Below are 16907 nucleotides of genomic sequence, written 5' to 3'. Positions count from 1 at the left end.
GACTCAATTTATGAATGATGGTAATGAACCAAATGAAAGCCAAATGACATCAAATAAAAAATGTTCTAAAAAAAAAAATAAAAATTTTTTAAAAATGTTCTAGTAGAAAAATGAATGAAGAACTGATTCATTAGCACAAAGTAATAAAGACTGGCCAAAATCAGGAGCAACACTGTATCATCCACTACCATATTCACCTTGCAACTGACGAGCTGGGCTTTGGCTAAACAATGTTAGTTGCCTTACCACACTTTGGGAGATAATTTGAATTGTATTGTTTTTACAATTTTGTTTGCATTTAGTTTGTACATCTACAGGAGTCATACCATAATATCATAGCCTATAAGCATAAAGAGTACAGACATAGTTTGACATAGAAACATGTTTAAGTAACATTACAAGAAAAAGAAAGTTAATGAACACAGGTTCCTAGGTATTTTTGTTCTTTTAAAGAAGGCCCAAGCATTATTCTACTTTGAGAAACAATGCATTAAATTCTCTTCAAGACTCTTTATAGCTCTTTGAGTTTCAGAAAGATGATCAATTTGGTTATAGACAAGTTGAGCTTCATTCAGAAGTCAAGAGGGAAGGCAAGTTGAGAATTCAGGGAAAGGCAGGACAGGAAAGAGATTTAGAAACCGCACAGAGAGGTTTAGCTAAGCCCTGAGAACTATATGGGGTCAGTAAAGAAAGGTGGTCAGAGATAAAAAGCCAAGAGCTAATGCCTGAGATTTAGGGAACTCACCCTGCTTTACAGCCCTAACATTCCTCTGTGGAAAATGCCATTCACCTGTACATTAATGGTGATCTTCTCGGGATTCCTCAAGGCAATACTGGCCCATCTGAGAAATGAATGGCTTAGAACCCTCCACAGACACAATACAAGCCTCAGTTATTATAGCTCTCTAGGCTTGCAGCCAAAGGTGCGAGTCTACCCTAACACCACGAGATCCTAACACTGATCTCTAAGAACTGGGCCAGGAACTCAATTCACTCCCAACTTCCAGAAAGACAGGAGGCCATGAGGTGCTCTTAGAGAGCCAGGTGGCTCCAGAGCTTTAGGGAAAGGAAACAGTGATCAGGGCATTTTTCTGCCAGGTTCCAGAAGTCAGAACTCATGCCTGGGCAACAGCATAAACTAAAGCTAACACTTCTGCCTGCTTGCAAATCTTCCTCTGTGCTAAGCCATAGGGTCACATCAGTACCAGATTCATTTAATCAGCGTATAAAACCTAAAAGCATTCCCTTCCCTCCCTCCCCCAGCCCCCAACTCAACACCATGGAGAAAGCATGAGAGATCCCCAAAGAAACCCATGCTTACTGTTTGTCTTCTTCTGAAAGTCAGGTTCTTCCACAGCAGCAACCTCAACTGAGGCCAACAAGCCATGATACCTCTGCTGGCACCAACAGTGACCTGTGTGTAGCTCGGAAGCCCTGAAGGCAGTGGCTGGAGCTCACACCAGGGACTCTGTGGCTGGTCATTAACTGAAAGATAAAGCAGGAGACAAAGCTGTCAAACATTGCTACAATTATGCCATAGAGGGCTGTGACTCCAGCCCTCTCACCTAAGAGACCTCCTCCAACACCCAAGTCAGGGTCATGACTGTTCCTCAATTAGTTGTAAATTCTGACTCCCAGCCTCAGTGGTCTCTAGAAAACGGGCTATAGACAGTTTTCTGGCAGCAGTGTGGAGCTAGATGTTATGGTCCTCATCATTTTAGCTCTACTAGTATGATCATTTGGGAATGACAAATGTACTCTTGAAAGCAGACTGAGGGAACAACCTTAGGTGGCCAAAACACTGAGGATGGAAATGACATACTGAAATCCCAGAGATCTGCCTTCCTTCTCTAAGAAAGTGCCTCCTTTTCTATGAAATGTCAGTAATATTTATAAATTCTGCCTCAAGCCTGGAGTGATGATTTATTCTATTCCCTAAAATTCTATACAGACAAAATTCTCAGCTAGCCACAAAGCTGAGTCCTTCAACTGACACACGGCACCATCAATAAAGCAGTTTCCCAGTCTGGAAAGCCTCAGTGTGTCTTAGGTGACTGTGAGTAAGCACAAAAGAAATGCCACCAACACCTGACACCTGGGTGACAAAGATACTCCAGTGCTGTGTCTGTGTGGAAAGAAAACCATATCCCATAGAGAAACAAGTCTGCTAAGACAGGCACAGGGCAGCATCTGTGAAAGTGACAGGCTCCTAGGATCACAACATATGCAGCATACTTCTGGCCCTGCTCTACCTACACCTGAACACATGGCCTTGTCAGATGCACAGGTGCCTCCTGGAGGAGTGCTTCACCATGTGGGGCAAGGAGGAATTCTCATGAATAAAAGATACAACATCCTACGTGTCCCTGCTGCCCAACCATCAGCTGTATTTATTTAATGCTAGAATAATCCCAAGTAGTCAGGCTGAAGTTAAAGCTAAGGAAGAGGCAGAAAATGAAAAAATGAAGGAAGGGAGGGATATTCGGGTTAAAGGTAGGCCCTGTCAGTACTTGGTAGTATCAAACCCTCAGCAGAAATCAGAAACCAGCTTTCTTTATGAAAGAGTTCATTTAAGCTTCTAGTAGCCGTCGAGTATAGGTAGGGTGAGACATTAGGCAAAAGAAACCAACAGCACAAGAATGCAAACCCATTTATGGATGCAAAAGCAGAAACTGGTCTTAAAATCCCTGAGTCCAAAGAAGACCTCAAAGGTCAATTTCTGATGGGATTTTAACTGCTTACCCCCCCCCCACTCCACAAGAGTTCAAAAACTTCTAGGAACAACAACAACAAAAAAGATTGGAGGGAATTTTCAATGTCCAGAAGAAATGCCTTATCATGACATATTCTAATTCATGAATTAGCAATCTAGTAAGTCTGAGGCAGTCAAGCCTTAAAGCCTTTTTCATCATTTGTTCAGCAAACCTCTAAAGGACACAGACCCACACCCCCAAAGTTTCTCTTTCCAAAAAGAGAAAAGACTTAGACCAGCACTACCACATCAGTTTGCAATTCCTTGCTTAAAGACATCAACTGTCCCCTCACAGCACTGACAGCCAAAATAACACTGTGAGATGCATGCTTGAAATCCCAAACTGTGTTGTGAGTGAGTTAGGATAGGGCTTGCATTCCAGAAACACTGAAATAAAGAACTACCTGGATTTTTCTTCTGTTAAAGCTGCTCTCTGGGAATCACTTGATTGATTTATAAGGTACATGAATCTTTTCAGATTCCCAAGGTAACACTGAGGAGGCTGGAACACAATATGCTATTTTACAAAGGAAAACTAACCTAGCAAAAAGAGCCCTGACAAGCATTAGCCTGGACTTCCCAACCATTGTCCCCATCCAAGGCTTTTATGCTGAGCACAGGGGATGACAATACCTGCCTTGTATGATATTCAAAGGATTACATAAGATAATATAAGTAAGTTCCCAACACAGTACCTAGCAAAATTTAAGTGCCAAAGAAATGCAAGTTCCCTTCCCCCTACTTATGTTTCTCTGTTTTATTGAGGCCCTAAAGCAGATATATGGTTATACCCTGTCCAAAAAAGCCATTCTATTATTTCTAGCAAATTCATTATGAGTTTCTGAAAAGGTAGGAGAGGTAAAGTGGGAAGGACAAATTCTGAGTAGGCTAGTGTTTGGGTCCCCAGGACCAAACACAAGTACAGAATTGCCTCCCCTGAATTGTGAGCAGAGAAACTAAGAGGAGAAGAAAAATGCATCTCTACAAAGTATTCATGAGGAAAGAAAAAAAAAAAAAAAAGGCCAGGAGGAGTTTTCTTGTAGAGTATTTTTCTAAAGAGTTGAGTTTCTGGGACTCTAAACATGAATTCTTACTCCAAGACAACCAGGAGACACATAGAGGAAGTTGGGAAGAAGCTGCTCAAAGCAGCAGTAGAAAGTTCTCCTCTGGCTTTGCTGTGTGCAGACAGGCAAGCTTCCTGCTCAATCCTTCCTGCCTACCTTGGCATTTTCAGGCCTTCTACACAATTCCCGCCCATATCCCTATCTCAGAACACAGCAATCAATGCTGAGAGAAATTCTATCCAAAGAGGAGGGTTTGGCAATGCCTAAACCATTCTGTCCAGCTAATGAAAGCCAAAGGGACATTTCCACATCAGTTTTCTAAGGAAGTGAATAAACAAACCAAAAACAAAAAAAAAAAAAAGGAAGAAAAAAGGCAGTACTGGATTTTTTAATGTTTCAAAACTGTAGCACAGTCACTCCTGCCCTTCTACACATTTCCAGTTACTAGCTGGAAAGGATCCTACTGACAGTCACCAGTCAATAGGCCACTCTCATCTTGCTTCTGGATGACCACAGTAGCCACTTCATTGCCCTCTCTGCCTCCCAGTCTTGTCCTACTCCCACCGTTTTATCACAGAACACCCAAAGTTATTCGATTAAACCAAATAACTGAACCTTTCACTCCCAACCCTTTACCAACTCCCACTACCCTAAGTCCAGTCCAGTCCTCACCAGCCTCACCAGAGTTTGCCCAGCCTCCCTGCTGGGCCTCCAGCTAACTCTCTCACCTCTTCCTACCCGCTCTGCAATGCCCTAGAGAAGAACTCACAGGCTAGGCCCTCTCCTACACTGGGACTTCAAGGCATATCCCTTTATCCTGAACACTTTTTCTCCAGCACTGTCAGACTGCCTAACTTCTCCTCCATCCTGGGTCTCCACTCAGTGGCCACTGCCTCAGGAGTCCATTCCTGATCATCTGTCCTGGGTAAGGAGTCCTTCTGAGTGCTCCCAGCAACCTCCACTTTCCCTAGCAAAATCTGTCCCCACTCTAAGTCAGGGCAGGGATGTTCTTGGTTCCTTCATCACTGCTTTCCGTAGTACCAGCTTGCAGGGAGAACTCAGGGGATGTGTGCTTCACCTTAATTAGGTGAAGAAACAGGGTCTCAGAATTCAAGGGTGGTGTCATTCCTGGGTCTGTGCTAACTGATTTCTCAAGCCTGATTAATGGATTCAGGCAAATTGTCCCCAGAGAGCGAGCTCTGTGTTCAGTAGACTCCGACCACACACGCAAGAGGGTCACAAAGGACTGCTGAGTTTCCCAAGTGACTCCTGGAAAGCATAAGTGGATCTAAGTCTGCAGCCCATAAACACGTTTAGCTAAGGCTGGATCAGCCCTCCCAAGGCCACTCGGGCCATGAAATTGGCTTTCTGCAGATCCTCACGCTCAAGTCCTGGGGCAGTCTCTCTGGTCTTGTCATCAGTGTCAGTCACCCAGATAGACTACTCCTTGTCACAATTTGATAATTCCCACATGTCAACCCTGTGCAGTATAAAGCTCAAGAAAGTGATGCTCAAAAGTCTGACCAATTTGTTTAGAAATATTCGAGTACAACTGACATTTTGAGCCAATAAATATGAACACATATCTACAGAATACCAAACGCTGCTGAAATACAGTCTTTCCAAATAAGGAAAAATGCTTACTATCATTAGTTGCAGAGAAATGTGAATCAAAACCACAATGAGCTTCACTATACACCCACTAAATTTAAGTATGTAGAGCAACCATACTCGATATACAAACTGCAGGATTGTAAAATGGAAGAGACACTTGAAACATTTCACACTATCTTATAAAAAATGAGAGCATGTGTCCACACAAAGACTTACATGAATGAGCCAGGCATTTGCTGGTGGCTCACAACTGTAATTCTAGCTACTTGGGAGACTGAGATTAGGCGGTTCCAGGCCAAACAAGGCAAAAAGTTCACAAGATTCCATCCATCTCAACCAAAAAGGCATGCACCTGTCCCCCCAGTTACTACAGGATGCCTAAAATAGGAGAATCACAGTCCAGGCTGGCCTACCTCAAAAATAACCAAAGGAAAAAAAGGGCTGTAGGTATGACCTTCCTAGCAAGTGGTACAAGCGCCTGCCTAGCAAGCACGAAGCCCTGAGTTCAAACCCGAGTACCACCAAAATAATTAATAAATATATAAATAAATAAAAGACATATAAATGTTTATAAGAAGCCTTATGCAAAATAGCTCAAAACTGGAAACAACCCAAGTATCCATCAACAGATGAGTAAATAAAAAATGATATGCTACTACTTAGCAACAAGAAACAAACTACTGACATATGCATCAACATGAATAAGTCTCCACAGCTTTATGGAGAATAAGCAAGATGCAAAAGACTACCTGCCTATTGCCTGATTCCATTTATTTGACATTCCGAAAAAGACAAAACAATAGAAACCAGGTCAGTGGTTGCTGGGGGTTATGGGTGGGGGAGAGGACAGACCACAAAAGAGCATGAAATGTTCTATATCCAGACAGTGGTGGGAGTTACACAACTGTGTACATCTGCAAAAAGTCATCAAATTGTATACTTTAAAGGAGTGGATTTTACTATATGTAAATTAGATGTAAATAAATATGATACCCAAACATTCTGATAATTAACAGACCCCACAACTGAAATTATGCCTTGAAAGGTCTAAAAACTGCATAATATAAAACCTGATTATTGTGTGATCCCTTAAGAAGTGATATAGTAGATAAATATTCATTGCTATTTATCAATTCCACAAACAACTACAGCCTTAACATCATTAGGCTCCCATTAACTCAACAAACACTTACAGAGCACCTATCATGGGCCAGGTGCTGTTCCAGACCCCAAAGATTCAGCAGGGATCAAGAGAGGCAAAGTACCTGCTTTCATGGGATGTCTATTCTAGCAGAGGAGGTGGAAAACAGACAACATGGGAATGAACATCTTTCTGATGAAACATCCTTAAGACAATGAATGTGACAAACATATGTTATCCCCAAAGGGGTCACTTAAGTAGTAGCATTACAAATTCTTATTACTTTTCCCTAAAACAAAACCTGGAATGGCAGACAGACTCAATAATGTTGGCGAAAGAAAAAATAGGAGGTTCACAGGCAGTTTGGTGAGAAGAGGAAATGACAACCCTGGTCACCTAGAACTCTGTTCCTCACTCTCTTCCTGACCAAAGCTTTTTTAGCCTTTTGGTCTTGATGTGTTCATTTCAAAGAGACATGAGAGAAGAAAACTATTTAAAAAAAAAAAAAGAAGAAGAAGAAAAAGAAAGGAGAGGTCAGAAAGGCATACTAAAAATACAGGAGGACCTACACATACACTCCAATTTGGCACAGCCAAAAGAAAAACAGGAACTCCTCCTGTAGCCTATTCTACCTTTCTGCAGCATTCATTCAGTTGCTTTGGATGGAAATGCAGTGAGGGAAAAAAATACTTACGTGTTCACAATGCTACCAGAAACCACTGTTGTACAGTAACAAAAGGTTGGGCTGGACCTGTTCATTTCTGCAAGAACACTGCTGGCATGTGAGCTGTGAGCACTAGTGCTGGGCTCTATGTAAGGGTGGCAGTCAAACCCCACTGCTTAGCCAGAACAGGTTCCCCAAAAGCAAAGTCTCCAAGCAGGGACCACATAAGTGCCATGCCTCAACGGACAGAGAAGCCGGGCCCTCTGGGTAGAAGAGTGAAGCCCTTCCAAGTCTATGTCCCATTTCATGGTTGTATTTGTAGATAAAGTGCCTGGGGATTTTGGAGACCTATCAGCACACCCCTCCTTCAATCTTACAGGTAGAGAAGCTGAGGACCTCCCAAAAGCAAGTGACTCACCTAGACTTAGAGCTGGCCCCCAGGTCGCACAAGAAATCACTTTTCAACAACTATACACCCCTTCCAACTAAACTGTTTATTCCTCTGAAAGCACTTTGCTTAGGAGTTCAATCCAAATAGTTCAATACCCAGAATATGCAGCCAGTAACCAATTCTTATTTTTTAAAAACAGTGGCTATATGACAGTTATACCTCTAAATTTAAATATGTAAATATATAAACTTAAATGTGTGTATGTGTGCACATGTGTGTGTCTTCTGCTCTGTAAAGACAAATTTCCAGTTACGCAAATTGAAATTTCTGATAACAGCTTTGCTCCTGAAATTGTCTCTAGATGCCCTTTTTCTAGTTGAGGTAAAAAATGGACAAATAAAAAGTGTGTCTATTTTACAGTGTTCCAGTTGCTTTCTATCGATAAACAGCTAGCTAACACATTACAAAGCTGGAGGTAACTGTAACTTGTGTCACATGTGAATGGAAAAGTTGTCAGCACTAAAGCTCAAGTGCTTGCCTCTTCATGAGAGGTTGATGCAAATGCAAGCTTCACAGATGTGACTGTGTCTCATCTCCAGAGGATGGGCAGGGTCCTGTAACATCAGGATATGAATGAAACTTGTAAGCCCAACAGAGCATGCCTGCTTTGGAAAAGGCTTGTTCTCTAACTGCCTCTCTGAACATATGTCATGGATCAGTAGTCACCTTTTCCTTATTAGGGAAAGCCTAATGAGGTTACTAAAGGCCAGAAGACTCGGCTGGAATAGTCACTGCACCCATGACTGAAGACAGGACATGGCTGCCACTTGGTAGGAGATTTTTTGAGTCATCCTATGATTTTGCCCAAAGTGACCCATCAACTATAGTAAGCTCAAAGCTAATTTGATTGCCTTGGTTTAACTTCCCTGACCTCCAGATGCTAACGAGTTTCTATTCTTAAGGCTGTCCTTGCTAGTGTCTCTTAAATTGCATGCCAAACATGTTGTGGACCCACAATTCCAACAAAACTGCCCTGAGTTAAAGAGCCCTATAGAGCAGTCATGGCTACCCCTGAAATTATGACCCTCCTTAAACTGTAATATTTTAACATTTACATTTGAAAAGACAAGAGGGGTAAGAAACCCTTCAAGGTAAAAGTCAAGGACAAAATGAAATCATTCTATCATTCCAGAAGAATTTCTTCATTCCAGAAGAAGCTCTGCTAGCACTCTACCCATTGAAAAATATGTAGATCCAATGATTTATCAATTCCAATAATCTAAAACTGTGAGATGGGGTAAAAGAACCAAATGCATCATACATACTTGATTATTAGCAAAATGAAGATTATTGATAACTGTATGCCCTTCTTTCACACTAGAACACATATCTAATTTCCTAGACAAAATTATTTGCCAATAGCTAATTTTCAAAGTGATAGCTATGAAAATACTTAAAAACTAAAAGAAGAAATCCATATATGAATCTATAACTACCCTTTGAGAAACAAAAAAATAATTCCTCATGTTGTCAACAATGCTATTTTTAAAGGAAATCCTAAAAGTTTAAAGCTATTCCTATCATGCCCCTGATATGTGGACAACCAACAGTTCTATTTATTACTTTCCACATTCCAGTTGCTATCAGCTAAATGGTCTCAGGACTTTTAAAACTCTGAAAAACCAGACTTTCTGGAGCAGATCTGTTCTAAACTCAAGTACTTCTTTCAGTGTGGTAGAAATAAGGAAAAATTCTAACAAAATGTTGGAGATAGCCCTCTTCTGCTGATGTCTACAAAACAAATAAAGAGCAACCTTCAAAGGAAGGTTTCAGCAAACAAAGAACTATTTGCTTTTTTCTTGGTCAGAGGTATGGAGCACATAGGAAAATGAAACTTTCTCTTAGAGGAAAAAAAAAAATCAGCCTGCCAGCATTATATATCATAAGGGAAAAAAATCAAAAATTTCAACTATAACCATAATGTCAAAATAAGAGGGACTTGAAGGAAAGGGGCTATGGCATTCATAAACACCCTGAGCTATAGAAAGCAAGCAAGCAAGCCTCCAACCGCAATCCTTGATATGCAGAAAAACTTGACTATATTATGTTCCCGGTTGTTGTAAGGAGGGTTTTCCAAGAGATGCCTTCTCCCAGCCTGAAAGGTATGTTATAAAAATGTTCAGATGTGGGGGATAGACAGACCCAAATCTTTCATTGTCTTTCCTTTCCTTTGGGCCTATTCTACTATGTAGAAAACTCCCCAAATCTTTAGCTCGGTTCTCTTTTTTTTTTTTCTTTTATTATTCATATGTGCATACAAGGCTTGGTTCATTTCTCCCCCCTGCCCCCACCCCCTCCCTTACCACCCACTCCACCCCCTCCTTCTCCCCCACCTCAATACCCAGCAGAAACTAGCTCGGTTCTCTTGAATTAATTAGTTCAATAGATAGAGGGAGGTTTTGGTGTTAGGGAATTCAAACTGTCTTTGAATTCTAACATTGCTATTCACTGTCTCTGAGACCCTAGGTACTCTGAGCCCCTGTATCATCTCCATAAAACAGAGCTTATAATGTATATAAAACATTTATCCAGTTCCTGGAACAAAGTAAGTACAAAAAGCATAGCTACTACAATGAAGAGTGCTACCCACTCCAGAGAGTGAAGCTTTCATCCAGGGTGGGGCACAGGGTAGGCGTGCAATTAAAGGAATCTCTCTTCTCTCTTTGTGCACAGAAGATACCATTTCCCTCAAGGGCTTTCCAGAACAAACTGAAGTCTCACCCGTGTCCAGCTCACTGGAAGAGGTACAACTATTACCTTGGTATACTGGTGCCACTTCTGGCCATGTTTAACCATTAAATCCCCATTGAGGGGTCTCCATTCACTCATACTATTGTCTCCTCACTTTCATGGCAGCCCACTACTGCCTTCCTACCTAACTTCATCACTGGCCTCAAGTTTCCTCTCTGCCCCATTTCTTCTAGCCTCTATGGCAATTATGGCCTTCTAATTCTTCCATCTTTTTCAAGTCTACCTACAATCTTCTCCAGTAGACTACCTTATCAGATGGGCCTGCTAAGTGATAAGCTGTGTACAGTGAGCTATTGTGTTTCCATATGTTATTCTGAGCCCACAACAACTTGGTACTCCATAAACACTTGTAGAATGAAGGCTTCTCCAGTAAAACCTCAGTGATGAGAAAAGACAGTTAAAGTAGATTCACTACCGTAGTGAACAAACCAGAAATTTCATTCAAAGAAAAGGTTTCGGTAGCCCAAAACCATGACAGAATTTCCAACTATGTTCAAAGAAATACAAGTTCAAGCAGGAGAGCATTTAACTTCAAATGAGCAAGAGAGAATCTGGAATGGACTAGGCTGAGGTTCTAGAACCCTTGTGAACATGCCAGCTAACATGGCATGTTAGGAAATCAACCCAGAACACAGGACTTTGACCAGTGCTGAGGAGTTTTGAACTCTTAAATCCACAGGCTCAAATCAAGAACTCATGCAAGGAAGTCATCAACACCTAGACACAACTTTTCCATCTTAACTCTGTTCCTTTCACTCTTGCCAAACTCAAAAATCCAATCTGCAGACTCTTGTCCAGTTCTAGCTCAGAGGTAACCAATACCAAGACTCTTCTCCAGAACATCTTTTCACCAGCCAGCTCTCGCTCAAGGCAAGGAAAGTAGATGTCATGTCCAAGACACCTCCATCTCTGCAGTGCAGTGAAGGCCAACTAACTAGATAAGTGAGAGTTTCATCAAGGTGCCAGGCTGACACCTGCCCTCCAGACTTTATAAATGAACATCTTCACTAGAAAAACAAAACAAACCACTTTGCTTGCTGCTTCACCAAACTAAGAAAAGAAAGGGGAGTAACATCTCAAGCTTAACTCCAGACACTTAATGATTCTAAAAAACAAAACTTAAAGGATTTAGTCTTTTTTTTTAATATTGGCAACATGAATACTATTATTTGAAGTCTTAGAGAATCCTACAAAAGGAAATCAATCTGTATTATCCCAGTGGTAAGATTCTGTGTATTCCTGATAAAAAGTGTCTCTGTAATTAGACTTTCACAAGTCAAATATTCTGTGTGCCAAATAAAAAGTACTCAAGGAGAAATGGAGTTAAACTATTGGGTGGAACTTCTGCTAGCCTCCTTTTTTTTCTGAAGTGTGGTTTTACTGTGGCATTTAAAATCCACACACTCCAAATCCAATCTCCCAAGCAACACTGTGCTAAGTGTCTGTATCAGGTGAGAGTCAATGCCCCCAAATGCAGCTCTGCCTGAGGACCAAGTGCCCTGCTTGTCTCTGGGGGGTTCTGGCACATTCACTCACTCCCTGAATGGAAGTCATTACAAACTAAGTGTAGACAACCCTCCATTTGCTCCCCAGAGGAAAAAGCCACACTGTGATTATGTGAAATATGACTGACATTGTAAACTAGAAAAATGACACCACTGCCACCAAATCTGCAAAACCTACAACAAAACTGACAACTGAATAAACACTGCTCGACCACAGGCTTTCGTTATTTTGAACTCAAGGTCCTTACCACAGTGAACACCATCGTTAACATTAAAAAAAAAATTATACCTGCCTTGAATCACAATTAATCTTAACCTGCCAAAATTAGCATCAGGATTTTATACTTTTGCATACAGAAACAGTGCATAGGAAACCTGCTCAACATTTAGGATTTTTGTAGAGATTTCCTGCTTGTTGGAACTTAAAACCAAAGGGCAGTTTTTATTTGAGAGAGGGGGGGAAAAAAAAGTTCCATTTGAAAAACCCCTTAAGACTCAGATTGGCCAGACAGAACAAATAAATAAGGCCAGTCCAATATTTAAGGATTCAGTGTCTGTTTTAAGCTGAAAAGGCTGTGGTTTTTAAATTCTTTTTTCTCTCCCAAAGGGTACTGTAAAGATTTCAAAATTCCAATATTGTAGAAAAAAACCCTAATTAAAAAGGAGAGAGGCTAAGATTTTAATTTCCAGCTAATGATAGCTGGAGAGTGAATTTAGATCAGGCATATACCTCTTTGAGCCACAGAACAGAAAACAAGTGGAAGCTACCCCGATACTAGTGGCCATGGAAAATACAGCCCAGGGAGCATGAGAAACCATCACACTAAAACCACACCATCACAAACATGTGTCTCCTTCCTCACACACTGCTGGTAGGGTGCAACAGGTATATTTTGGAAACTAGTATTAAAATGCTTATGGGAACACACAGGACAGAAGCATTCCTTAAATGTTCAAGGAAAGGCATCATGGAGGAAGCAGCATAAGAAATTCTGCTGCTTAAATAGTTTAAATCCTGAATATCTCCCAGAGGCCCAAGTGTTAAAGAGTTGGTATCCAGAGTGGCACTATTAGGAGGTAGTGGAACCTTCGAGAGGTGGGATCAGTAGGAAGTCTTTAAGCCAGTGGAGCAGTGCCTACCAAATGGATTGCAGGACCCTGGTTTCTTCCTCTCTTTTTTTTTTTTTTAAAGTGGTGGTGGTGGTTTGATTTTTGACTTTTTACTTCCTGGCCAACTGCTCCATCAGACCCTACCACCATGATGGTCTCTTCCCGAGACCCAGTGCTACAGTATCAATCAGTTAGGGGCTGGAACCTCCAAAACTGTAAGCCAAAAGAAACTGTCTCTCTTTATAAACTGATTATCTCAGGTATTTTGCTATAGTGATGGAAAGCTCTCTAATTCAAATTTGGCAAGGTCAGAAAAGCACAAACTCAGAAATCAGCAAGACTTGAGTTAAATCCCTGGCTCTACCATTAGCTACATATCTGGCCCATGAGCTTCTTATTAACTTTTCTTTTTTGGTGGGACTGGGGGTTGGTCTCAGGGCCTCACGCTTGCTAGGCAGGTACTCTGCCATTTAAGCAAGTCTCCGGCCTCTTTATTTCTCAGATAGGTTCTCATGCTTTTTGTCTCAACTGGTCCAAACCATAGTTCTCCTACTTACGCTTCCCTTATAGCTGGTATTTCAGGCCTGAGCCACCAAGCTCAGCTTATTTGTTTGAACTGGAGTCTCTCTAACATTATGCCTGTGCTGGCCTCAAACTGCTATCCTCTTCGAGTAACAGGGATTATAGTTATAAGCCACCAAGGGCCTAAGCTATTTAACTTTAATGTCAGGCACATCATCTGAAAAATGGGACTGAAATAGATAACCTACATGTTTCCCCAAATGTGGGAGAGTTACACAAGATGAATTACTATGATGCTTAGAGGAGTTTAGGAGTTGGACAGACACAGTAGTAAGCACTGAGTCACAGAATGGGAAAATTGTGTTCTCCTCAGCACCCCTCTAAGCCATTATAAAAACATTATTCTAAGGAGTTATTGTTTAGTCTTCTCTGTGACACCTCTTTAACACTTGCTAATTTCCTTTTTTAACAAAGTGAGAACAGGCTACTGAATTAGCTAGTGCCTTTAGAAAGCACGAGTTTATTTATAGACAGACTGCAACAAAAATAATTTGTTTTCATTCTACTTATTTTTTAAATTACCTATTAGCAACAACTGATATTCATTTTTAGCTTATAGGACTAATATAATATTAATTTTAAAAATGAATTGATTACAGGGCTGGGGACATAGCTCAGTGATGGAAAGCTTACCTTGCCTAATATATTGCTCAAGGTCCTGGGTTCAATCCCCAGTGCCACAAAAAAATTAAAAATACACACACACACACAGATAAATTACAAAAACATCAATTTAAATAACTTAAGCCTTGCTTCCTATCTAGATGAAGGTTAAATGAGATAAAGAAGGCTGAGGATTTGGCTCAAGTGGTAGAGCACCTGCCTAGCAAGCACAAGGCTCTGAGTTCAAATCCCATACCACCAGGAGAAAAAAAAAACAATGAGATACAGAGATAATGTACAGAAAGCCCTAACCCACACTAGGCTCTTATTATCCATGGTATGGTTGATGGGTAAATTTTCAGTAGGTAAAAAAACATGAGTTTCGTATTCAGTGCAAATCAAAGCAAACAAGGAAAATGGATGTGAGATTCCAGAAAAATAAGGAGCCAAATCATAGCAAGAAAAAGTTCTTAGAAGTCAGAGAAAAGATAAACACCTGTTGAGGGAGATTCATATAACAGTTACTGAGTCATACCATGTGTCAATCACTGTGAGAAAATCAGGAGGAGCTCCTTCAAACATGACTCTTACAACCTGGGGCAAAGGTATCAAAATAGATCGATCTTACCTCAAAGAACCTTGAACACCAAGCTGAAAAGAACATTAATAGCGCTAGTCCTTAAAGTCTTAGCAAATATTTGCTGAACAGATTAATTTCAGTTTAAAAGCATTATTTCTGTATTAGCACACTTAATTGAAAATACATGTACATTTAGTTGTCGTCGTTAATAGTACATCTTCCTCTTCCTTCTGTTCCCCATATCAAAAATCAACTGCATTCCAGCTAAGGTAAGCTCTGACACTCCAACCCAAGGTCTGTGAGTGATGAAGGGTCTGCAAGTCACCTAGTCTCATCAGTCTGGGCCTTTGTTTTCTCTCAGCTTGTCAAGAAAAGCTTCTGGTTACATAAATATTGCCTTTATATCCACCTTGGATCATCTAAATACCAGACCCAATCAATTTCAAGCTGCCACCCTCCTCCTCCCACCTCCCCAACTTGCTTCTTCAAGAAAACAAGCTTAGTTTGATTCATGGCAAAAATAATAATAGTAATAATAATTCCCTCCTTTGGACACGCAATCAACTTCTTAGGAGCTCCTTCCCCATCCCCTGCCAGAACAGAACTACCTGTTCAATTTTCTCCTTTCTTCCTTCCAGTTTTATTTATGTTATGATTTCTGAAGCATCAAATTCAGGGTGATGCTTTAGAAAGCAGTGCATCTTGCCCACCTATCCCCAGGGAGGTTCTTTCGAGACATTTAAGAAATATCCTCATGAAATAGGTATAATCCAATTCTCCTGCTAAAATGGGCAAAAAGATGAAGAGGATAGAGGATGAAGGAGTCTTAGCAGTTTTAACTTTTCTTTTGATCTCATATTGGCTTAACACAACTCTACCATAAAAAAGCAAAACCTACATCCAAAATGGATATGACCAGGATAGAGACATTTTATTTGCAAGAGTTTCCAAATGATTGTTCAGAAGTGGGACTGGTATCTCACTAAATCATGTTCGAGCTACTGAAATTTATTCTATCGAACCAACTTCTCCCTCCTTTGCATTTCAGGTAAGAATTCCCTTCTAGTTCTATGATTCAAGTCTTCATCCACTCAGTGCAGATAAATATACAATTTCAACAGCTTCCTCTCCTCTACCTTCCTTTCCTCTCATGATCCTCCTCCCTTCCATCCTCACCGTCATCAGGAATGCAGCAGTCCCCAGGGTACCGCTCATCTACCATTCAAAATCACCTGCTGTGTTACACTAATGCTCAGCATGAACCACAGAACTTATCTCTAGGTAGCATGAATCAAAGAACCACTCTTTCTCCTAAATACAGAACATAAAAGCTTAAAGGGCTCTTTACAAGTCAGGTAGTATCATTTGTAGAACAGTAACCTAAATCTCAGAAAAGTAAAACAACTTGCCCAAGGCCACATGGCTCCTTAGGGGGTTTGTGGGAATTCATGAATATCCTGTAATTAAACATAAAATCTGGTGTTAATCAATACATGCATATTTTTTCTAAAGAGAGAATCCATAGATTTCAACATATCCTCAAGGAAATTATAATCGCCTCCCCAAAATGATAGCCTCTGATAATTATTTGCATATATGCAAAAAGTTGGACTAATACCTAATTGTTCCATGTTTGAATAGCAATATGAATTAGTGACCCAGTGTAAGAGCAGAACGTAATTAAGTAACTGTCACTGTCATCATCTATTTTTTCCGTGTGTGACATATAAACACAAGAAACACGGAATTAAAAATTTGAGGAAGTAAACTAAAAATCAAGTTTTTAAAAAAATTACCGAAACACCAGTATAAAATAAACAGCAATATCCCAAACATTATATTCTATGTTTTACATTGTACACGCACACACATTATAACCAGTTTAAAAATTCAGCGAAGTTAGGATTAACAACTAAACTAACAGTTCTCTTTCCTTTTTCTTTTGTTCCTTTTATAATTTCAAAAACAATTATTCCATCATTCTATTTTCTATACTGCATCTCACACAGGAAAACACTTTGAGATCACACATTACTCACAAATAACTGACTGAAGCAAAAGTATCATTTTCATTTAAAACCAAATAAAAA

General features: G+C 40.4%; 1 protein-coding gene across 2 annotated transcripts in view; it reads right to left on the bottom strand.

Annotated features, from left to right (window-relative positions):
* The window catches only part of Abca1 (ATP binding cassette subfamily A member 1), a 127116-nt gene that overhangs the window by 106725 nt on the left and 3484 nt on the right, over window positions 1–16907 (bottom strand). For both annotated transcript variants that reach the window (XM_074051340.1, XM_020172047.2), the window contains exon 2: window positions 1322–1485. In XM_074051340.1, the coding sequence (XP_073907441.1) occupies window positions 1322–1387 (66 nt within the window). In that variant the 5' untranslated portion in view covers window positions 1388–1485. The remainder of the gene's footprint in view (window positions 1–1321; window positions 1486–16907) is intronic.

This window comes from Castor canadensis, chromosome 13, assembly GCF_047511655.1.
Source record: "Castor canadensis chromosome 13, mCasCan1.hap1v2, whole genome shotgun sequence".
Lineage (NCBI taxonomy): Eukaryota > Metazoa > Chordata > Mammalia > Rodentia > Castoridae > Castor > Castor canadensis.
This window is presented reverse-complemented; position numbering and strand designations above follow the sequence as displayed.